Below are 24,682 nucleotides of genomic sequence, written 5' to 3'. Positions count from 1 at the left end.
TGCTAGTTTTCAGAAACAAAAGGTTGTTGGGTTTAGGATATTTTTCAGAAACAGAATTCGGGGGAAAGATGCGATGTTTGGAACCTATCAATTAATTAGTCCGATACTGAAAATTTTAAAAGCGTGGGTCCAGCAACCCCAAACACCCAAGCGATTGTGATCAACCGGAGGCGGATGGAAAGGACAATTTAATATGATTTAATTTGTAGTGATTGAAAGTATTCATTTCTCTGAAGTTGTTTCCAGTAGTTTGGAGAGAGAGAAAATTCGATCAGCCCCAGTTACACGTGCAATGGTTACTGTGTTATGCAACCGGAAAAAAAGAAAAGAAAGAGAGAAAAAAAAACACCTTGATGTCATCTTAGTTATATGCTATCTAAATACCGACGAACTAAACTTCAATAAAATTATGTAGGATCCTGATATATACGTTTTTGGCCAGCTAATTCAGATTTCAATGGTAAACAAAACTCCGTTGTTAAAATAATGTAACATAGGGATGCCAACGGGGGCAAAGAAGGACAACGGAATACCCTGCGGCTTGCCCTTCTCCTAGTTCTAAAATAAAACATAACAGTGCTTTTGAGAAAACATTAAGCAAGACAAAATAATACCAAAGAAACGGCAGGCATCGTAGGCCTAGTTTAAATAAATTCGATATACCAGATAAGTTATGATATTTTTCATAGCAGTAAGTCAGTAACTATTGCATCTACCTTGAAGAGGCCAAAATACTATTGTATCTACGTACAAGAAGGAATGCTTTGCTATTCATGTCCCTACCTTTGACTTTTTAACCATCCCAGGAGGGGCACAAAATCTCAAGAGCTAAGATCCTTTCGTGCTGCTTCATGATAAGAGCACCATGGTGTTCTTTTTAATGCCATTGCAACATTTAATGTCTAATTTCGAAATGGTGGCAATTCATTAATCCCTTCTTTTCTTGACCCTTCTTTCCTTGGCACGCACGCGTGTATTCTGACCCTTTATCTTCCACTTGTTATTTCCACCTGGTCGCTTTTCATCTTCAATCTCTCGAACCTTCCGCTTCCTAAAGTAAATGATAAACAACCAAAGAGTAAATAACCAAGCAAGCATAAGAGAAAGCCTACCCTTTGAATGCGCAACTCCGTCTTTAAGTACTTATCTTCAAATGTTTAACCAGCTAATTATCTGAACTTTATCTAAGAGAGGCCTCTTTCTTTTTTATTTCGGACAAAAAATACAAGAGGTGGTATACTTGGGCACCATGCAAACAAAGTAGAAATGTTATCCATGTGCCTAACCATTATCCATCATCAAGCGTGATGCAAGAGAATTTTTTCTTTTAAATGTGAAACAAATAACCCATTCCGTGCGTAAAGACTTGCCCTCCACTCCTCTTAAACCGAGAAAGACCAAAAGGGAGAAAAATCATAAGCCCAAAAAAAAAGGGGAAAAACACCAAGAACGCTACCTTTGTACAACAAAAGGTATTAGTGTAATGGGAGATGGAACCCAAAAAAAGGAGACTGAAACAATGACTAAGACAAGCCTTATTTTACCGAGTTTGGCTACATTAATTGCAATGATGCCATTTTACCCTATCAACAATCAACTCTTCAGATGTATCATTCATTTAATGCCATAGCATTGTATGGTGCTTTCTTCTAAAAAAAAACACGTTACCAGAAGTGCCCACATGCTCACACCATTTTAAAGGCTTAACAGCCGCACCTTCAGCAATCCAACTTAGGGTCCGTTTGTAATAACTAATAAGTAACTTTTTAATTGTGATTTACAGAATACGAAGTAAATATGTAAAAAAAATTTTGTCTCGACTTACGTAAAATCTGCTTATAAGGGATTTTAATTGTGATGGCAAACAGGGCCTTATAATGGTACAAGACACTGTTCAGTGCGTGTTGAATGTTGCAGTGGAGCATCTACAAAAATATAATTTTACATACCCATTCCCCCTCTAACTGACAAACTTTTGATCACACGAGTGTCACTTGCATTTTCCCAAATGGATTCTGATATTTAAATTATAGCTGTGAATCTTGATATATCCATGTGTAAACTCACCGCAGCATGCATACAAAATGAAGACAATAAGTCTTGCAAGATCATTCCATGAAGACAAATAGACATTGTGTAGCTTACCTGTAAGCTGAAAAGGCAGGATCAGAAAGCAGCTCATCAGCAAGTGTTGCCTTTCTCTCCTTCTTTGTCAATCTTGCTGAGAAGAAGTCCTCTGAAGACTCCACAACTGTTCCCACCTGATAATGTTCAAATGATATAAACGCACAAGTTATATAACATTGATGCCACGAGTTATATAAATTCTGCGGCTATCTATTTAGTGCAAACATTGACTTGCCTGGAAATATTTGGGTAACGTTTTTGATTTTGAATCACCCTTCTTGTAGTGCCGTTTGGGATCAATGGCACCCCTCAACTGTAACCATCAACATATACCATTCCTTTTAAAAAGTATGAAGGCTATAATAACATAACATCTACCATACATCAGATCAAAAGAAAAGAAGATATCAAAAATTAAAAATAACAGAACCTTCAATAGCTTCAGATCTTTCTCCAACTCGGGGGTCATGGTTTGAGCAGGCATATCGAACCTGACAAAGATACGAAAGGGGAAAACAAGAAAAGGAAAACACGATAATTTCCGTCTCAAATCACAAGTATATATAACCAAGTTAAGCCTAAGCAAAAGAGGAAATATGAATCACAATGATTAAAAAAGGAATAACAAAGTAATACAGAAGGATTTAGAACATAATATGTAGTCGGAATGGAAGTATACCAATTTTTTCCCGCTGTGTCTTTAACTTGCTTTCTGAGTAACTTATTCAATTTTTTGGGGTCGCTGGGCGGAACGAAGAGGCCATGAACAAGCTCGGAGTTGGGTTTCCAGATAGCGCTACTACTGGCCTCGGGTTGAGATTTTCTCTGAGAAACATTTGCTGCCTTCGAAGAAGAAGATAGAATAGGCAACTTAGGTTGCCACGAGAGGCCAACCACTGGGTCGCTCTCCGGCATCCTGTCCGGCGGACGACTTAGGTGAAGAAAACTACGGCACAAGCAATTCTTCCAAATTCTGCAACATCCGAGCTTATAAAAAGATATGGGCTTAGGTTTGGGCTGATTAAAAGATCCAATGGGCCCATTTTAGAAAGACTGCACTGCGTTTCAGCTAAGCATTTACAAGCAAATCAGATTACTTCCGCACAATTTGATTCGATTAAATAAGAGTCTAATTTTATTTTTAGAAACTTACTACCACTGGAAAGGAAGATTTAACAAGGGTGATTAAACACACACTTTTACATTGGATGAGAGAATGGGCTCACCTAATTATGAAATTTGAGTTGAGATTAAAAACAAAACATATTTAAGCAAATTCTCGTTTAAAATTGGATGAGATTTTGCCCAGGACTCAAGATGCTGAAGTCTTCTCTCCTCCCTCTTGGTTGAATCTGGTGATTTTTTTGTTATTTCCAGATTCCTTGTTGTATAGCATTCTTTCGGATGGAAATTCATTTTCGCTATTTTATTTTTTTAAAAAAAACTTGATGAGACTTGAATCAGAATTTCTCGCTAGTTTTATGTAGCTGATAAGTGTTAACAAAAAGGAATTTTGTATCTTTTAATATTTCTTTTTATTTTGTGGAGCACACCATAAAGCATAGAAAATGAAATTAATAATTTGTTACTCTGTGATTCGTCCTAATATATATGACGTTGAGTTGAGATATTTTAATTAGGGCTGTGCAAAAACCCGGTGGTCCGGTATGGTTCGGTCCAACCCGAACAAACCCGGTCCAGTCTGGTCCAGAAAAAATTGGCCCGAAACAAGACTGGACCAGACTGGACCGGACTAGTCTCATCGGGCTGGACTGGACTAGGGACTGACCCCTCAGACCAGTTGGTCCAGTCCAGTCCAGTCCGATTTTTTTAAATTATTATTTATATAATTTTAATTTGATTTAATTTTTCTATATAAATTTTTTATCTATTCAAATAATTAAGATTTATCTATTAACTTTCGAAGTAATGAGCATGTACTCCTCCGGTCCTAATTATAAGACCCAATTGACTTATTTGAGGAGATTAAGGAAGTAAGTTGAGTTGGTTATTTATAATAAATAAGTGTTATCATTCCTAAATATCCTTGCTAATTAAGTATATTGGCTAAAACTATCATTATTAGAAGGATTATGTTGGAAAAAATGCATAAATATAAGAGAAAAAATGGATTGGGTCTTATAATTAGGACCAAATAAAAGTCAAATTGGGTCTTATAATAAGGACCGGAGGAGTATATATATATTTTCTACAATTTAAGATCTATATTGATGAGAATTAATTAATAAAACATGACTTCATTGGGAAATTGAAAAGGAATGATCAAATTTGATAAATTTTGAATTAAATATGTGCAAAATTTTATATAGTAAGTTACAATCTTGCCTCCTATTAAAGAAATTTTTTTTAAAACAAAAATTAAAATTAGCTCTGGACTGCCTGGACTGGTCCAGGCAGTCCAGAGGACCAAGTCCAGTCCAACCCGACCTCGGGTTGGCACTGGACTGGACCAGACCTCGGGCTGTTTTTTTCAGCCCGAGGTCTTTACTGGACCAGACTTCGGGTTGATAACAAACCCGGTCCAGTCTAGTCCATGCACACCCCTAATTTTAATCACGAGTCATAAAGTCACAAGTTGATGACAATGTATAAATTGGTTTTGAGTATATATGTCATAAAGATTTAAAGGGTGTTTGGATTCTAACAAAAGCACTGTTAAAAAATTCTTTCAGACAAAACTCCTTTCATATATTTATTTCATATTTCTTAATCACCCAAACACCTCCTTAATCTTAATCTTTATTATTACACTTGTGGCGTGTTGTCAGCCTTCTTCAGACACCATGACTTCTGCAAGGAGGTAGTTTGAGCCAGAAAGGGATAAAGCAAAGAGGATAGATTCCATCTGTAACTGATTTTGCTCTCAATAGATAAAAATAGATATTCAATACATGGCTTATGAGGAGAAAGGCGTTCATATTTTTCTTCACAGCATATTTGTAGGTGCTAATAACCAATGATACATGTAACCTGATTACTCACTCAGATCATCATCAAAATAATTCAGATCAGATTCATCGTCGGTGGCAGCATCCATGTTAGCATGATCTACATCCAATGATTCTACATCCCCTATGGCAACCAGCTCAAGGCATTCCTTCACAGGCCTTGCAGCTCCATCTTCATAATCAATCGAATCATTTTCGCATTCATCGTCTTGTTCGCCTCCAAAACCGATGACCTAAAATGAAGGCAAAGAATTCAATACACTATTAATGCCAGAAGCTTCACTGCTGAGGAGAAATGAAACCTTGATGATCAGGTATTTTGAACACAAAAACTTATTCCAAGTTGCATGAATGACAGCAACAATGCAAAGTTAACACATGGTATGCCACAAAGCATGGTATGACTTCACTTGGCACTTTTTTAAAGCAGGAATTATGCAATGGGCCTCTGATTAATGCTTTATTAACACCCAAGCAAGTTCACTTCCACCCCCCAAAAACACAAGAACTTGAGAAAGTTATATAAAACTGTTCAAACTGGGTACCTTATCACCACTTGCACTCTGTAGGTCCGCATCAAATATCCAGTCCTCAAGCAGAGTCTCTTGCAGAGCAGTGTCAAGAGAGACAGAGCTCGAGTCCTTGCACCTTTTTCTTAATTGGCATTCTCTAAGTCGCAAGTTGTAGTGAACATAGATGAGATCATTCAGTTTCTTCTGTGATAAACGATTACACCTTTTACTATATATCTGATCATATATACTCCAATCATGCTCACACCCAAAGGATGAACATGTCTGACTTAGTATGCGCACAGCTATTCTTTGCAGTTCTAAGCAACTTATTCCATGTTGTTGCCACCAAGCAGCTGGGGATGTAGAAAAGAAGAACAAATCAACTCAAAGTTAATCTAATGGAAATAATCAAGCATATCCATCCATGCGTATAAAGGAATCTGCACAAGAACTTTTAGAAGGAAAAGTAGCAGCTTACCTGGTTCAAGCTCTGTTCTAGTGCTAATTGCCAATTCAGTTCCAAGATCAGCCTTCGCAGAATTATAATCAGAAATCTGGGGAAAAGAATGATAGTAAGGAAGCTCCTATTAATTTTGTCATCATACAAAAATATCACCAAGGATATCTTACCTGCATTGATGCCGAAATCCGTCTCATATTATCTGGCTCCAGCCGCACAATGCATTCATTAAGTCCACGTACTACCTCAGAATGCTAGTCATATAAAAAAATAATAATAATAATTTACTTCAGGTGAAAAATTGAAGAAAAGATTTGCTGTCATAGGAAATATTCAACACTCTCACATACCGCCACAAAATCTGTACGATATCGGTATGATGGATTTAAGAAGTATGCAGCCAAATAAAGAGGGTGATAGAAAAGAGAGTTCCCGTGGTTGTCTATCACCTTCCAAAATGGTTCATATTTACGAGCATCATCACCGTGAAGGGCTTTGATTGCAAGTTTAGCCCTGTACATGTCATTGTATATGTATGGCATTGACAAGCTTTCGCCACTGTAAAGCTTTTGGAGTACTTGCATTATTGGGTCTACTGACTTCCTGACGTATTGCATTTTCTTCCAGAAAGTAACATTCAAGATAATTTTTTCCACCTCTTTTCCTTCGATTGTGCTGGAGAACCTAGATGAAATCCATTTGTTTGATGTGAACATTCGTCTCAGACCAACCCGATGATCCAGCAAGCTTTGTAATGTAGCAAAGCTAGAGGCATATCGGGTGCCAGCTGGCTTCAGAAGCTCCTGTCCCTGAGTAAATTCATTCTTCATGAGATTTAACAACCATATTTGATTGTATATGAGCTTCGTAATTTTTTGGCCCTTTTCCATGCACTCTCCAACACATTTTATCTTCATAAAATCTTCAAGCATCCTATCAATAGAGTAGGTGGCACACGGGGTCCAGAATAAGTTCCTTCTCCTCTCTTCAAGCATTTTCCCAGCAGCTTTATAGCTGGGGGTATTTTCAGTAATTACCTATATCAAAAAGGGGAATAAGAAAAACAAGGATAAATAACTGCTACTAGATGACATTGAGGATGAAGGAGGATGCCACAAGATTAAAAAGGAGCAAAATACCTGCACTACATTCTCCTCGCCTATTTCTTCCACCACTTCATCTAGAAGCCTAAATAGATTTGATGCATCTTCTACAACATTAGTGGCATCAACTGAAGAAACAAAGTAAACACCATGAGGGCAAGAAACCAGAAAGTTAATTAAAGTCCTACCCTGAGTATCTCTCCAACTATCTGCCATTATAGAACAACCAGTAAACGCCCAAGAAGCCTTGTATTCAACTAGGTAATTCTTAATTGTATTGATTTCCTCCTGAAGAAACCGACCAGAAATAAGTTGGCTTGGAGAGCATATCAGTCCTTGGCCATATTGACCAATTACTTCCAGCATTTTGTGAAAGTATATGGAGTTTGCAGCCTGTAAAGGAACCCCTGCATGATAAAAGAACTTGCAAATTGTGGAAATGACCTCCTTGCGTGATTTTTTAGTGGGGCCTGTCTTAACTTTTAGTGGTTTGTAAGTTTGAGGCGTCTGATTCTTAGGCATTTTCAGATAAACAGAATCCAATCTTGATCTTCTTAATACTGGTTCAGGACCACTACTAGATGAGAATCCCTTGAAGTTCTTTCTTAAATCTTTAGACAATCTCTTATCAACATCTACCATAGTTTCCTTGGACAGATGATGCAGAGCATCATCAACTTGATCATCTTCTTCCTCTTCATTATCTGACTTTGAATAGAAAGCTGGAAAGTCCTTGGCCTCAGGTCGTCGATGCCTCCTTCCAGTGCGATGCCATTTCATATTCTCTTTTATTTTAAGATAAACCTCCTCGGGGGCATGTTTACAAGGTGCTACTTCTCCAGGAATCCTTGCCAGATGTTGTTTAAACCGATTTATACCTCCACTGACAACTTTTTCACAATAATTGCACTTCACTTTCTTCTTTCTCTCATCCTGAGCAGTGCCATGCTCCCACCCTGGGTCAACATATCCTAATGATCTAAGAGGAGTCAAATTTACCGAAACATTTCTATCAACCATCAATTGCTTCCCTTTGTTTCTATAACCAACTCGCTCTTCCTCATCTTCCTCATCATTAGAATGGAATTTCAGATATGCTTGTGCCTCAACTTGTTTTTGTTTCTTATTGGAACGGCATCCTTCAAGGTTTTCCTTCATTTTTAGGTAGACTTCTTCTGGAGCCTTTTCACAGTAAGTTACTTCCCCAGAAACTCGTGCTAGATGTTGCTTTAATCTGTATATGCCACCACTAACTATTTTCCCACAGTAATTGCATCTGACCTTCTTCTTTCGCTCATCTTGAGCAACACCATGATCCCAACCAGGATCGACAAACCCAGTGGAGCGAATTGGAGCCATTAGTTCAAATACTTACCCAAAACATAAATCCTCTGCTCACATCTGAAAGAATGCTGAATCCAAGGAACATAAAAGTCCCACAATTATAACATATCCAGCAATCTAAGAGCCTTCCCTGTTCCAGTGATCATGGTATGCATTTGAGCAGGCAAACTGCTGCACTGATCTCAGAGCTGTAAATAGTATAACCAGAAAATTAAAAACGCATAAACCACGCCAGAAATCATAAAGACAATAGATGGAAGACGTTTAAATAGGGAAAAACAGCCTATATCATTGAGATGAATTAACAGCTGTATAGAGAGGCAGTTTGAAACAATTCTTTTGATGATAAGCAAGAGACAAGTTTTGAAACATGCCAGCGAACAGCAAAAAGGTTAGGTTTAAAAAATCATTACAACTGTGATGACTGAGCTGAAAAGTTGGCCATATCCATGTATAAGCACCCCTTCTTCCTGAGGCCCATTTAAGTTTTATTCCGCAGTTGCTGAGTATTTTCATCTTTTAAAGAGGATATTTGAACAAGCGCCAAATGTAACTTCAGCCTTTAGAGAGAAATAGATTATTGAAACATTGAATAAATAATTAAACTGAACGAGAAGTTCAAGGTTCAATACTCATGAAACTTATGACACAATCATCTGAGAGATTACTACCTGTTTCAGAGAGGAACAAACAATTTTTATTTTGTTTTCTTCCTTCACATCTTTGCTGGAGCTCTGTTAGTTTGATGCTAGCAATTAGCATCTGATTAACCCAAACCAAAAGCAACAAAATTCACAATTGTTTATTTTCCAAAGCGTGTGTTCTCCAGCTAATCAAGCTAATCCATACATCCCACTAAACTCAGAAAATGAAAAATCCATGAATTTCAAGCTCAAATTGTCAGCAGCTAGCCAGCTACTAATATTTCTGGCATAATCAGGAGAACAAATGAAAACTAAAAATTCAAACTTGAAGGAGGAAAAAAGAGCCCCCCCAAAAAAAAAAAAAAACTGACTTTCATGATGATCTCGGTATTGTGAGGAATAAAGTTCGAAGAAGAAGAAAAAGAAATTTATGATCTGGAAATTTACTCATTAAATGAGAAGAGCAAGAAATCATTGAATTAAATTAAATTTATAATCTGTGTCATCACCACAGAAAATGACGAGCAATAGCCTTTCATCCTACCGATCTGAGATAACATATTGGCCGTGATCTGAACAGGACGGGATGGAAAAAGAATCACAAAAATAGGAGCAGCTAACGGTGAAGGCTAATATATCCGAAGGTTTCAAAGAACTTGAAGGTTTCTCCGAATTCAGAGAGCAACATTCTGAGGAATCGGAAGCTTTCTCGTGAGGAAGAAGAAAACTTCAGGGGCGTATGTATGATCGGAGTTTGATCGGAGACGGAGGAGGAGCCGAAATCGCCTGGGAATCGTGAGTCGCGAGTGGATGGCTGGGTGAGGAGGCTCAAGAGTCAACTCGACCCGGCCGTGTTATCCCATTTTCTCATTTTAATTTTATTTTTCACAAGATTGAGTACTTTTTATGGGAATTAATTGAGATCCTTATTCCTTACTAATACTTAATCATTATTTAGCTTTTAAATATTTTCAGAGTTAATAATAATATAAATTTTATGCAAAATAAATTACAACATATTCCATGGGTCTATTTTATGTTATTCCATATTTTTAAAAAAAAACCAAAGTCACCATGTTTTTGGCTAAATAAAAGGCTTTAGAATGTTCATAAAACAGGATTCTTTTTAGAACCCATATTGGTGAGGTTGTTACCGATTAGTATTGGATTTACTTAAATGGGAAATTTGGTTGAGTTGACTCAGCGAGTCTAAAGAAAATTTAATTAATAAACTCAAAGGGCCATTTATTCTTTTAGAAGAAGTTGAACTTTTTTCCTCATGAAAAATATCAAATATTACTCATAAAGAAAAGCTTACTAACCCATGTAAGAGCTAAGTCAGTGTTACATAATTCACCGATTTTACAAATAGAAATCACCTTACATGGGACAAATTTTTTATTGATAAATAAACCGGTCTTATTCTTCTTCTCTACTATTGAAATAATATCATAGTAATTTATAATTAAGTACACATTAACATTTAGTTGAATTTATTACTAAATATATATTGATATTTAGTTTACAAACAAAATGAGATTGTGCACAAATAACAAATAAATCTTGATACATGCTAATTGTTGAGTTTCTTAAATATGACGTCCTGAGTATGAATCAAGCCTTATGTATAGAAAAAATTTTCTTAGAAAAGACAGAACTCGTTTGGGTGATTTATCTATCATGAGAGCATTAGTCTCTAATTATCAATTGGAAAGTATTGCCAGATCTCTGACCAAAAAACAATTATGCACCAATATGCTTGTGGCACTTAGGTGCTAATATGAAGATATTACATTATGTGGTAGTATATTTCTTTTGGCCAGAATATTATGTGGTAATATAAATATATCATATTATGCTTTATGCATGCCGCTTTTAAGTGAGGCATAAAACTAGACATACAGGAGTTCTATCAACACATCCCTTCAAGCAGTTACCAATAGTCTCTGCAAGAACAGTCTCCGTTGCTAAAATGGTGGAACCGGTTCCTGTCTCTTATTATTATACCACGATCAAAAACCTTGGAGATTAGCTTAATTGCTTGGTGACAATCTCTACAAATTCTCAAATTCTTGGTGATACGGAGAGTTTCACCTTGTTTAGTCCTTAACAAGCCATAAGCGACTGCAAGTTTCTCACTGTGATAGAACAAGGGATTCTCTCTTTCTTCCTCAACAAGATCATGCAATACAGCATCAGTGCAAGGAACGTAGCCAGCCAACCTGATCGATTCCAACATTTCTTCGGCTTTGGCGTATATCGCTTGCGCTTGAACATGATCCGGACGAGGATGAGCCATTTCACCTGCAATGAACTCATTCATAACTCCATCCATTTCAATAATGGAGAAACCTGGTTCCTTCTTCACTCCCCTATCATTCATTAACTTTCTTATGTTAGCAACATCTTCCCATCTTCCAGCATTGGCATATATGTTAGCTAATGTCACATATCGCCCACTATTTCCAGGTTCTAGATCAATAACCATCTTGCCTATCTTTTGCCCTAACTCGACATTATGATGGATTTTACAAGCTCCAAGAAGGGCACCTAATATGCTTGCATCAGGACTCATTGGCATATTATCTATGATGTTTCTTGCTTCTTCTAGCATTCCAGCCCTGGCAAGCAGATCAACCATGCAGCCATAATGCTCTTTCTTGGGTTCAATATCGTGGACATTAATCATGTAATGGAAGAAGTATTGCCCCTCTTCAACCAGTCCTGAATGAGCACAGGCACTAAGAAGATTCACAAAGGTTATGTAGTCAGGGGGAATCATTTCCTTCTCCATATCCCTAAAAAGTTTGATTGCATCTTCTCCTTTCCCATGCATTGCAAGCCCTCCAATCATGGAGTTCCATGAAGAAACTCCCTTCTCAGGTAATTTACTGAAAACTTCAAATGCCTTCTCCGGACAACCACACTTACAGTACATGTCAATGATCGTTGAAGCAAGTTTTGTGTCTAATTCGATCCCAGTTTTCTCAATATGTTTATGTATCCACTTCCCCTGCTCTAAAGCTCCTAGTCCTGTACAAGCAGTTAATATACTAGCGGCGACAAACTTATTCAACTCCACTTTTTCCTCCTCCATCTTATTAAACAAAGCAAATGCTTCCTGGAAACGATTGCTTTGAACACAAGAAGCAATCATCGCATTCCAAGACACAGAATTCTTTTCCGCATAAGTTCAAACACATTGAAGGCATCGTCAGTGAATCCCCATTGAGAATACCCAGTAATCAAAGTAGTCCAAGACACCACATCTCGAACAGGCATTTTGTCAAACACCATTCTAGCTTCATCCAAGGATTTAAAATTCGCGTACATATAAATTAGATTGTTCTGGGAGACACTATCTGCTCCAAACCCGAACTTCACAACATGGGCATGCACTTGTTTTCCTTCCTTAATAGCATTATCAACACAGCAAGCTCTTATAACAGATGGGAATGTAAAACTATTGGGTACCAGAGATTCTTCTAGCATCAATGAATACAAGAGAATGCAATTTCTGGGCAGATGGTTCTGCAAATAACCTTTCATTATGGTATTGTAGATGAACACATCTGGGTTTGGAGTTGTGCAGAAAACTCGGACAGCATAGGGGAAATTTCCATTTGAAGACAAAGAGCAAAACTTGATTATGCGTCCCATGGCATCGTTGTTAGTTGAGAGGCCGAGTTTAATGAAGAAGGAATGATGTTGCTTGAGTTCAGCCATGGATGAGCATGACTCAACTCCATAGCGGGTTGGCAAGCAATGGTTCACTGAGCTAGGCTGAAGGACCTGCATGTGAAGCGAAATCATTCTCGGTTTCCGATTGAGACTAGTGGTCTGAGCTTCTGCACTTCGGTTTCTCACTCGTGATATCGAAAATCTCCATAAGTAGGCATATCACTCGTTCCTACTATGAATAAAAATCAGGCATATCAAGATTGATGTGGAAAATATGGTCCTCCCATTATACTTGGCAGTAAACTAGCTAATTAATTAGATTTAGAAATAAAAAGCACCTAAATTCTCAAACGACGACTGGCTTCTTAGCCAAAATACTAGGTAGGAAATCCTAACTCACCGATTTGGCGACAGCTTCAGCTTGCCTCGGATGGACCACTGAAATGAAGGAAGAGTAGCGAATCAAAATTGCACAGGAGATATTGGATAATTAATTTGTGTTATTAAAATACATATCATTAGTTGTAATTTATAAAGCATCAATATTATATATCTGTATATATATCAGTCTTCAATGTCATTGAGTATATATGTGTATGTCTATTGAGGATGCCAGTATATTCATGCCAAAAATCAGATGGTCTTTACCAATATATTAATGATAACAATTCACATGAAGTTTATAGCAAGTTACAATTTTCATGAAACATAACTAAGGATTAAAGTGTATCTAAATTATTTTACGGTTGGCAAAAAAATTATTTTACAATAAAAATTGGGTTTTCTAAATTATTTATTTAAGTAAGTTTCCAAATATTAAAATCATTACAATATTGCCTCGTAACTAATAAACATTGACGTTGATTGTTAATTAATTAACTTTAGGCTAAATAATATTTTTGCTCTGAAAATATTCATTCAGGAGTAGCTAGTACAAGGTTCAACAATGTAAAGTTTTTTTTTTTCCCCCTTTTGGTCAAAACAATGTAAAGTAATTGATACCTCTATTTTTTAACTGAAACATGTCATGATTAGAGTGTCACACAATTTTCCAACGAGGTATTTATCAAGTAGGGAAAAAGTTTGTTTATTTGTATTAATGTTCAACTACTAATATTATCATAGGTTCTATGTGTCGATGTATTATTTATTATTGGTTATATAGATATTGTTATTCAATCCCTTAAATACTCTTTAAGAAATTAAAAAATTTAAAAAAAATAAGTAAACAAAAATAAACTTAAAAAGTTAATTTAGAATTAATGATCAATTTGTTCTCCATTAGTCAAAAGTGACATTACAATGATTTCGACACTTGAAGAGTAAGATTATCGCAATAAATAATTTTGAATACTCGATTATAGTGATCCTATAAGTCTTGCTGTAAAGAGCCATTTCTTTTGGAGTGTGAAGTCACTTGACGAAAGCAGAGCCAATCCCATTTTCAGATTAATATTGAAAAGATATCATATCTTAACTCAAAAATTTAATATTTAAATTTATGCGTCAGTCTTCTTTTATATATATATTACATATCAATCATAGCGCCATTCGATGTGTAACTCGTCACATCAACTTAAATCCACTCACACTTGAACATCCTAATAAATTTGACCTGCTTTGTCATTTGAATGAAGTTTGGTTTCATGGGTGAAAAAATTAAGCAGGAGATCTGATTATAAGACCAGACTTGGGCAGAACTTCTACTTTTTGGGCATCATTACAAAGACAGCCCCGATAAATCCAGGTGAGGGACAAAAAGTCCACTTGGGGTTACAGAAAAGCCCAATCAGAGAGGGCAAGGTCAAGGCAAATTAGGCATAACAGAGCCTAACTTATTACCAGCTTAGATTTTACACAGCAACAGGGGGATCAGAAAGAACATGCCGTCCAAGAGTAAAAGCTAAAGCAAAACTTAAATATTTATTACCAAAATTTTTTATATAACATCAAAAAATTTCCGTTATTCACCGCCAGACCGACTGCTCAAAGTAATCCTCTACGATCTACATATCATAAATTTGGCGAAAAATTTGCTAAGAAAAAGGTGTAATAAATGTTTTTCCTTGAATATAATGTTTGAACTGCAGCCCATTTTACAGTATAAATGCACATCGCTAGCTTACAACTGACAACATGAATAACGTACTACATAGCTATGGACACTTTAATTCATCTACTTGGCTACGCTACCTCTCAAGAGAGAAAACTAGAAAAGACATATACAAGGGATGGCTTCTAATAGTTCCGTTCTCAGAGGCCTATCCACTTACGAGCGCTCCGGTCCTTGGCGGAACCCCCAAATCATTTGATAACTTCTCGCACAACTGCATCATATCATAGGAGACAGGCATATAAACATCAGTATCTGGTTTTGCAAAGACGAAAGCTACGAGAGACTAAGAGGGAGACACAGTGTGAGAGGGCGAACCTGTCTATATACAGAAGAATCTCCATAGGATTTCCTTAACTCTACTACATACAAGGATGGGCTTATCTCGAAAACCTGTCACATTTGAAATGATGATCATTTCATATGCCCCCAAAAAAATGAGCATGTAGTCATTTGCAGAAATGGAATTAGGGTTTTATGCACACCAAACAAATCAATTGATCATAAAAGAGATGCAAAATGAAGGTCGTGAGTGACGCTGGAAAATGAAAAATTTGACCCACGTGATTATATTATTCGTCTTCTTATATCTAGATTGGTCTACTGATCTGCATATTTCAAATCATTATGTTAAAATTCGACAGAATATAAGAATAATCCCTACCTCTGCTGCAACAGTGAGGTTGCCTAAACTTTTACGCGCCTTGTTCTCTTGTATCACTTTCACCTGAAATATTTGATCATACACTGACGTTAATTATTGCAAACCCAAAGGTTCGTTTATTTATGATGGTAATGGAGAAAGGTCATCCAAATAGTATAAGCAACGGTACCAACTTTTCCATTTTTCTTTTGGACGGTAAATCCCATTGCTGTCACAATGTCCTCAAGCCTCTCGATCAAGTCTTTTGCCGAGAGGTTGGACGTAAATCTTATCTTCCTCTCTGAGACATCCTAGAAATCAAAACAGAGGTGTTCGAATATGCGTAGGAAATATCCTTCGGAAGCGAAGAATAGTTAAATACAGCAAAAATTATGCCAAATACTTTCACACTCACCTCTTTTTCGAAGAAGCCAGAGAGGTCAAGGCATGAAGACATCCCTATCAGTTGAAATGCATTGATAAGGGTTGGTGATCCAGGACTCTTATCTTCTGTTTCGTGAGCCTATTGCCAATAACATAGCTCGGGGTTAGGTCAAAAGAAAAATTACAAGCCAAAAAAAAAAAACAAAAATAGAGTAGCAAGTTACATACCACTTCGTGGATGGAAAAGGCTTCGTCATCAATATATACGCCCTCTTCCTCATCCTCTGGCTTTGCTGGAATATAGCCCTGCTTGAACCATTCATCTTGTTTGATGCCAGCCATTGTTATCCGAGTAGCAGGGTTGGGATCAAGAATCCTCTTTATCATGTTTTTTGCACCAGACGATAGCCATTTTGGTATCTGAACATCCCCTTTAAGAATCTGCACAGATCATCATCAAAAAGAAATAGAATCAAGATGATCTTCTAACTATTTATTTTGCTGAAATTATAAAGTAATTTTGGTAAAGGAGAGCAGAAGGGCAGAATTTGAATACCCTTTGGTAGAGAACTGCAAGATTCCTATCATCAAACGGAAGATATCCTGTTAAGATAACATACAAGATGACCCCACAGGACCATGTATCTGATGTTGCGCCATCATATCCTTTATTAGAAAGAATCTCAGGGGCCACATAGTTGGGACTTCCGCAGGTGGTATGCAGCAAACCATCTGCCTGAATTTTCATACAGTAATCACAAGTCAATGACCAAATAATGCAGTGTGAGAATACTTATTTAATATGGTATACTTAGTCATCGAGGCGTGCTTAAAAGAACCCTTACTCTAAAATGCTGGGGTAAAGCACTTAGGCCAAAATCGGTTATCTTTATGTTGCCTTTGGCATCTACAAGTACATTCTCCAGCTGCAGCAATATAGCGTCATTTTTTCAGTATGAGGTATAAGTCAAAAAGGCCAGCAATAAATTATCACAATTGTTCTTATGATGTGAGGAGGAAATACCTTGAGATCTCTGTGGAAGACCCCTTTATCATGACAGTAGCTAACACCGTCAATCAACTGCTGGAAAAGCTTCCTTCCGTCAGCCTCTGGAAGTTTGCCTTTAGATGCCTATGAAAACAAGTGTATCCCATTGTCATTGCCACGTGATTGGCTGATATGATTTATTCCAGAAGACAAATGGTAATGATACTCACAATTCTGTCAAACAATTCTCCTCCAGTCACGTACTCCAGGACCATATAAATCTTGGTCTTGCTAGCCAAGACCTGTGAAAGTACAGTTATAAATCATAGTCAGCAGATTTTGGCTTCAAGACTTATTAAATGCAGGCTAATAAATATGCCATATATGTACAATAAGAAATAAGCCTCGCTTATGAGTATAATATATCAAAATGTCAACTAATTATTAGCGCAAGACTTTCATTATTGCGAGGGGCATGCTGATAGCCTAGTATAATGAGACGCATTTCTTACCTGAGGAAGCGGTGGGTGTAATTTTCATGACATGAATGCTCACCAAATCTTAATTAATTATCCATGGGACCACGAAATATTTATCCATAAGAAGCATGAAATATTACTTTTTTTGAAAATCGTCATAATTACGGATAGATGCTTGAAAACGATAAAACAAAAGAACTTCCATTATGTAAAAATTATATTATCAAACTAAATTTTTATTTAATATTTGAAAGGAAAAAAATCCCAAAAAGCTGACCCCACTCGTAGACCACCAAGCACATGGAGGTGGCCCACCTCCAAGTAATCATGCATGTTATATTAATTACAAACCACCGCATTAGAATTAGAGTTTTTTATTTGGCGCATTCTCACAAGTCACAGGGAAGCCCGGGGGGTGGGGTGGAAATCGGAATCCACATAAGCATCTTCATCAGATGCCGACTGCCAAATCCCCATCGGATGAGATCAGCCGACCTCCACGCCAGAACACGTAAAACTTGATTTGAACTATGCAAGGAAGAACCCAATAAAAAATATGCAGATAGATTCCGAGTATAAATTCTATAGAATCACCCAAGGTTTGAAAATTCATAAAACAAATACCGGATTCCTTACGTGTGAAGGAAAAATTTGATTTGGCCCACTTGCACCGGGTTTTAGTATCCAATTCAATTTTATATTCTTCTCATACGTGGCATATTGTTGCTCACACATAAGTTAAACCTTTCAATCCCCCATAATCAAACAAAGATAGGGAAAAGTCTTTGTGGTCCAGGTCAGTTATGAGGTCTTGAACCATATATATACGCGGGGATTTGGTTCAGTGCAAGGTCAGACGCCCTGTTCAATACAACCCGCATTGTCTTGCTCGGTTCAAGATATAGACATAACGTAACCATCCAACAAATAGGAAGCTAAGATAGAGACCCAGTGTTGGCAAACCTTGAGAGTACATTCCATGTATCAAAGATAAATAAAATAATTTAATAGTATATATTTTTTTAAGAAAACCACCTAATTTCTGAAGTGATAATGGATCCCAACTAATCTTAGATCGTACCAAATTGGGCACCAAATGAGAGAAGCTCTCCGACAAGTAATTTTTTCAATTCACATTGAATCAAATCCAAGCCTATTGTAATTAGCACAACCTAACATATTCGGCTAACAACGACGTCTGGCATAATATAATTAATATATTTTGGTGAAATTTTTATCTGATATATGTGGTTAAAAATATATAGGTGATTTATTTTGGCCTGAAATTTTTGGGTGATGTTAACTCTTCATTCAGATAGGAGGGCACTGAGAAAGTGCAACCACACAAGTCTAGGATAGAGTCCACACAGAATAATACTGCCAAGTGTGGACCTCTCTTGGGGGTAATGGGGAGGGAAAGGACGGGTGGGTGTAACTAGGGAAGGTGTTGTTCGTTGTTGTCGTCTTATGGAAGAATTTTCAGGGAAAATTCGTTAATAATTTGTATTAATGAAAAAATATATATTTCGGATTTTTAAAAAATGGCCACGGAAGCAACAACAAACAAGATCAGGGCCTCCATGATTGGTGCAAGCTCTTTTACTGTGCATCCTCGTGATCCACCGTCACCATTTATGCAGAAAAAGGTTACCATACAAATTATTTTTAGGACGAAAAACATTAGCTGTGGCCTCCTTTTTTTTTTTTCTTGGCGACAGCTGGTTTCTTATCCGATTAAATTTTCAATCTGTGAAAATTAATGCCGAGTAGAATTTTTCCATATATGACTTTGTACCTCGTGTAATCTGACCACGTTCGGATGCTTTAAGAGCTTCAAGGTGGCGATCTCCCTCTTAATCTGCAATTCCAGATTCATTTACATTAGACGGATTGTGACTAAGAGATTCTGCTAATGGGGGCAATAGCTATTAGCTTGAATCAAAATGAATAAGATGACGAAAGACCACAAATTTGTGAGTGAGCTTCAAATCTGGATTTATGCCTACGCTCATTAAACTCTGTCAACAAATCAGGCCCGGAAGTTCTAGAATTTTCCAGGCATGGATTAACGCTAGAGAGAGTAAAAGAGAGATCACTAAAGTAGAAGTGAAGCAGACCTGATTGGTTATATTGAGGTCAAGGATCTTTCTCTTCTCGAGGATCTTAACCGCGAAGGGTTGGCCGGAATCGGTATTCCTAGCTAATTTGACTTTTCCGAAATTGCCTTCTCCAAGAGTCCTACCAAGCTCGTATTTCCCAAGTCGCATTCCCTGTCCTTGCTTCTCCTGGTTTTTCTTGTTCCCAAGTTTCACGATCACCATCACCTAGACCCTCCGGTGCAGATCCCACAGTCTCCGGCGAAAAAGATCCAATATCCTTTTGCCGAACAGATTGTCTTCTGCTGAGCTGAACCGTCGCCGGCCACCAAATTTGAATCGGAAACAACAAAATCAGGACCAGAATACCGCAGCACGCCTAGAGTTTGGTCCTTCCGTTGCTCGGTGATTTTGGGTTCCGCGTTCGGAAACGGGTTGGTATTTAAGGCGCGCGCTTGAAGCTGAAACGTCTGCGCCGTGTAGTTTTTTTTTTTTAATTATTTTTTTATGCTAATGAAAATGACTTTATGTGATCCCCAATATATACCAGTTACAATTTTTCCCCGGGATATCAATGATAAATTTTATCAGTCGTCGGAACTATACACGTTTTATTTATCAAATCAAAGTTTGTGTAAAATGTGCGTTGTTTTAGATGAGTTATTGTTTTAAATATAATAATAGAAGTAAACAACTAATTTGTAAGTATAAAAAAATTAAATTAAATTACTTACTTATTATAAATGTGTGTTAATTTTTTTAGAACACCCACATTATAACTATCTTTTAATGAAAATTTTTTTTACCGCATGTTATCAATAAAAATACTTTGAGACAAATAATTATAAGTTTGGGAGGTTGGGTAAGTTAGGTTTTATATTTAAAATTAAAATAAATCATTTATCTAATTCTTATATTTAGAAAAAGAGGTCATCGGATTTTTAATGTAAATGTTAAATAACTAATTTGAAGATATTAAGAAAATTAATTAAGTTAGTTAATCATAAAAAATATGTATTAATTTTTTTAAACTATATTCTTTAATAATATATATTAGAATTATTTTTTGATAGTAATCTTTTATAATTAATATGGATATTTTAGATAAAATATTATAAGTAAATTGATGTTTTATATTAAAATATGCATAAACTGTCATCTATGTTAAGGATGGAACTTGGTACTCCTTCATTTCTAAATATAAAACCCTTATATACACTTGTATAAAGATTTTATATTTAAGACAAAAGGACAAAACTCTCAAATATCGAGATTCATGCGCTGACACAGTTGGCTTTTAGTTGGTGCATAAATGAACTGTTTGTGATGCAATAAACATGAATAAATGGATCTTCATCTTTTGTGTTGTTTTTTCTTCTTTTTTTTTTAACTTAACAATTTAATATCCACTTTCCCAATCACAGACACCAATACTGCAGCGCATATAAACAAAAGGTTGAACTTATAACCTCCTTACAACGCATTTTGAATTTTATAATTCGAATTAAAAAAAATCTCTGATTTTAAAAATGTTGTTGAGTCCCTACCCAATGATTAAGAGCCACAACTCACAAATCACAACACATTAATTTATTTAATTTAACTACGGTTACAGAATCTTCACGGATCTTCCCATAGTTAACTAATTATGTTAAATACGATAGAGTATTTAAATAAGTAATGTATTTGAAGCGGTATATAAAACTGAATCTAATGACCAAATTAATTAATACAAGTAATGAAAATTCATTTTATTGTGATAACATTATTATTCATATTATTACTCGGCCGGGTCAAGGTTCAAACTCCAAAGGAATGCCCCACACGAAACAGACACGACTTTTATTTTAGCGGGAGCACTAATTTATAAATGGTAATAGACAATCATCATTCATTCGTCATGTTCTATGATTGCCTGGACACTCTTGAAATGGGTCCCACACCTCGCATTAATTACTTTATAATTTTTCTCCTAATTAACGGATTAATTGGTTTTTAATAATACTCGTGTTAATATAAATTACTTATAATACATTATTGCATGTCAAAAAATACATTAAATTGTCAGTTTTTTTTAATTTTTTATTAAAGCTTTCTCTCTTTGTATTTACAAATAATTTTTTTATTTTTTTCCATTTTTTCCTCTTTTTTAAAAAAATTTCCTTATAAATAACTTACATTTATAAATTGAGTGGTGCATAATATTTGGTGACAGGGAAATCTCATTGTCGTCATTTGGCGCACATGTAATGTTTAGTTGTCGCGATCAAGGAAAAAAATTAATGGCTGAGATGCCTTTGATGAACGAATTAAATCCTTAAGGGTCTGTTTGGCACGAGGGTAGTGAAAGGAAAGAGAAAAAGAAAAAAATTTTAATGAGCTCGTTTTAAAAAAAATAAAAAAGTGATGTTATAAAATTTTGATGAAAAAAATGTAAGATAAAATAATAAGAAAAATTAATTAAAAAATTTTAATCCCACTTTTTAAATTTTTTAAAATAAGCTTATTAGCATTTTTTCTCCCCTTTTTCTTAATTTTTTTCTTCCCAAACAGACCCGAAGTTATGGTTTTCAATTTTAGTTTATTAGGGGTGAATTGATTTGCACAGGATAAATATGCAAGAGATAACTTCATCTCGTAAAATCTTAAAAAGATTAAAAGAGTACTCTTGAGGGGTATCCAAAAAGAATTAGGTAGCCAAGAAGGAAAAGAGCATTTTCTCTGATATTTGTTACAAGTCACTATTTAAAAGGAACGAGCAGTCCTTATGATAAATCATAAATTGAAGTATTGATTACATTTTTTAAATAATGTTTTTATTTAAAATTTGACGCAACTTTTTTTATTCTTCAGTATAGAATTTATGATTTTAAATCTAAGTAGATTTTTTCCCCCAAAAAAATTTAAAAAATTTAAAAATTTAATTTAACTATATTCTGATGAGGTGTCTGAGGATGTTGAGGAATTCTTGGTTACAAGAAGATAAATATGTGGTGGGCGTTTATCGTGCGTTTCGTCATCCCTGTCATCTTCTGTGCTTTTAATTTTTCTCGTGGGGCCCTCGAATGCTATTTTTTTTCCACTTTTATTTCAGCATCTTAATAAACTTTTATGTCAATTTTGTAATCGTCTTTGATTATGTTAAAAAACTTTTTTGGTGGGGTCTAATCAATCACATGGATTAAGAGCTGAAGCCAGAGCTCCTGGGAAAGTTTGTTATTCGTGGGAATTTTCTCTTCATGTCAAATTCCCGCTTTTTTCCCTTTTTGGCCAATTAGTGATTTTCTTGAATTTTTCCCCTTTTTTATTTGCTACAAATTGAATTAATTAACTTCATCAAGAGTTTTTTCTTCCCCTCTTCTTGACACGGAATATTCATTAGTTTCCATGAGATAATCTACATCATACTTTTCTATATAAGAGTAGAAAATGTATTAAAGAAAATAAATACTCCTCCGATCTTTAATATAAGAACCGTCTAACTAATTTGATTAGATTAAGAAAGTTAGGTAAGTTAGCTAATTATAAGAAAAGTGACACATTCTTCTTAAAACACCATAATCATCTTTTTTTAATACTCCTTCTCATTCTTCTACTTGATTATGGTTGATGAAGTATCTATAAGGGCAATTTAGAGAAAATTGATAAATATGAGAAATGAGTCTTATATTTAAAACCAAAACCAATTCAATAATTAGATCCTGTATTAAGGACCGGAGGAGTACAAGTTATCACCACATTTCACCAACATCCTGTGGTAGTACATCAGACGATCCATTATATAAAAAGACACTATATACATATAAGTTAGGGGATAAAGTATACATACAACTTTTTAATTTTATACAAAGTTTTAATTAGTTTTCTCAACTTTAAAAGATATGCTTTTAGTTTTTTTAATTCTAGAATTGTCAATAAAAAAATGACATATCTTAGACATTGATAAAACTTTTTCAAGTACTAACATGCTAAGTTAAATATTCAAAATAATCATGACTATTAAAAAATTCATCATTTAAATCAAATAATTTTAGGATTAAATGATTAAGAATATACTTTTAAATTTAAACAACCAAATTGAAACATTTTAAAGAATTAAAGGATTAAAAAGAACCTCTATCAAAAATAAACATTGCCACATATTAATCTTATATTTTAAACCATGAAAATGAGAACTAAATTAATCCTTTATATACACGAAACCTCACTGTTTGATTTGATTTGGCTCAATTTCAGTTAGGATCTGTAAATACAGTGAAACCCGTAGTTAATATTTCTCATGTCTTAAATATAAAACTCATTTTATAATATAATTTATATTATAAAATGAGTTTTATGTTTAAAATCAGAACAGTATTAACCTGTCTGCTAAAAAAATCATAAAATAAAACAAGATTCCATCAAAATAGTCCGGGTAAACATTTAAAACGTTCAGAAAAGTTATTAAAAGAATAATTAATTTGCAATCAGCAGTTGGGAAAAGTGGTCCTTCCTGGTGGGAAATTGGTGGCAAAATCACGGCCACACGAAAAGCATGGGGCATTTAAAAATTGGCTAGGTGTAGGGTCATGGTTAAATCTTGATCGAATAATAATATTATTTTAATATATAAGTAACTTTGTGTCTGTGAAAGCGGAAAATGATTCGAAGCGGGTAATGGGAATCGAACACGTGAATGAAATGAAACGTAACCTATGGAATGTTGAGTGACATTTGTCAGCATTCGGATAATTCCACGCACTATTGGCCCCAAAAAAAAAAAAAACAAAGATAATTCCAAGGCACGATGATTGTTATATTGAGTAAAATTTGTGTGGGGCCAGCTATTAATTTATGCTTGTATTTGTTGACTAATTAACCAGCCACCCGGCAATAATTTTGCCCTTCTTAGCTAAGTGTTCCTCCCTACTTTAATAACACGTCACGTGATGCTTTTTTACCTTCCACGTCTTCATTGAAAAGGATTCTTTTGTTGCTAGTCACGCTGGGCTTCGTCTTTTTTAAATGTAACAAAAAAATAATCTCATTAATTCTCTTTTATTTTAATAACTTTTTATCTTTACTCTTCTTAACTAAATACATCTTCCCAAAAAAAAAATTATACAATAATAAATAAAAACTAAAATAGTAGTGTTA

The 24,682-nt window shown here is 35.4% G+C and overlaps 3 protein-coding genes, 1 long non-coding RNA gene and 1 pseudogene across 6 annotated transcripts in view; 1 reads left to right on the top strand and 4 right to left on the bottom strand.

Moving 5' to 3' along the window:
• Nucleotides 1-608: 608 nt before the first annotated feature.
• On the bottom strand, nt 609-3,081 carry LOC114718775 (rRNA-processing protein fcf2-like). Its single transcript, XM_028904209.1, has 5 exons — nt 2,807-3,081; nt 2,558-2,618; nt 2,363-2,440; nt 2,146-2,261; nt 609-1,051 (listed from the first exon to the last, which is right to left on the bottom strand). The coding sequence occupies exons 1-5, from the start codon at nt 3,040-3,042 to the stop codon at nt 928-930; spliced, it is 615 nt and encodes a 204-aa protein (XP_028760042.1). The 5' UTR covers nt 3,043-3,081; the 3' UTR covers nt 609-927.
• A 1,906-nt stretch (nt 3,082-4,987) lies between these two features.
• On the bottom strand, nt 4,988-10,001 carry LOC114718768 (uncharacterized). Of its 3 annotated transcripts, none has more exons than XM_028904201.1 (7): nt 9,672-10,001; nt 7,211-8,706; nt 6,422-7,108; nt 6,242-6,325; nt 6,090-6,165; nt 5,642-5,964; nt 4,988-5,329 (listed from the first exon to the last, which is right to left on the bottom strand). In XM_028904201.1, exons 2-7 carry the CDS (start codon nt 8,531-8,533, stop codon nt 5,123-5,125), a joined length of 2,700 nt encoding a protein of 899 aa, XP_028760034.1. In that variant the 5' UTR covers nt 8,534-8,706; nt 9,672-10,001; the 3' UTR covers nt 4,988-5,122. The 3 variants fall into 3 exon arrangements, with proteins under 3 accessions (XP_028760034.1, XP_028760032.1, XP_028760033.1); XM_028904199.1 differs by having other exon boundaries at nt 9,707-10,001; XM_028904200.1 differs by lacking the exon at nt 9,672-10,001 and adding an exon at nt 8,932-9,167.
• Nucleotides 10,002-10,829: 828 nt separating this feature from the next.
• LOC114718770 (pentatricopeptide repeat-containing protein At5g66520-like) lies at nt 10,830-13,113 on the bottom strand (annotated as a pseudogene).
• Nucleotides 13,114-14,740: 1,627 nt separating this feature from the next.
• On the bottom strand, nt 14,741-19,951 carry LOC114718773 (CBL-interacting serine/threonine-protein kinase 1). Its single transcript, XM_028904207.1, has 12 exons — nt 19,568-19,951; nt 19,246-19,308; nt 17,202-17,273; nt 17,008-17,115; nt 16,829-16,909; nt 16,540-16,719; nt 16,212-16,424; nt 16,015-16,122; nt 15,794-15,910; nt 15,621-15,683; nt 15,275-15,349; nt 14,741-15,170 (listed from the first exon to the last, which is right to left on the bottom strand). The coding sequence occupies exons 1-12, from the start codon at nt 19,769-19,771 to the stop codon at nt 15,105-15,107; spliced, it is 1,350 nt and encodes a 449-aa protein (XP_028760040.1). The 5' UTR covers nt 19,772-19,951; the 3' UTR covers nt 14,741-15,104.
• Nucleotides 19,952-20,162: 211 nt separating this feature from the next.
• The window catches only part of LOC114718774 (uncharacterized), a 21,952-nt gene continuing 17,432 nt past the window's right edge, over nt 20,163-24,682 (top strand). Inside the window, exon 1 of the long non-coding RNA XR_003737850.1 lies at nt 20,163-20,174. This is a non-coding gene — a long non-coding RNA (uncharacterized LOC114718774). The remainder of the gene's footprint in view (nt 20,175-24,682) is intronic.

The sequence above is a fragment of the Neltuma alba genome, unplaced genomic scaffold (genome assembly GCF_004799145.2).
Source record: "Neltuma alba isolate B1F8T4 unplaced genomic scaffold, ASM479914v2 tig00011867_pilon, whole genome shotgun sequence".
In the NCBI taxonomy this organism is placed as follows: domain Eukaryota; kingdom Viridiplantae; phylum Streptophyta; class Magnoliopsida; order Fabales; family Fabaceae; genus Neltuma; species Neltuma alba.
Note: the sequence above shows the minus strand (reverse complement) of the source record. Positions and strands in the feature narration are given on the sequence as shown.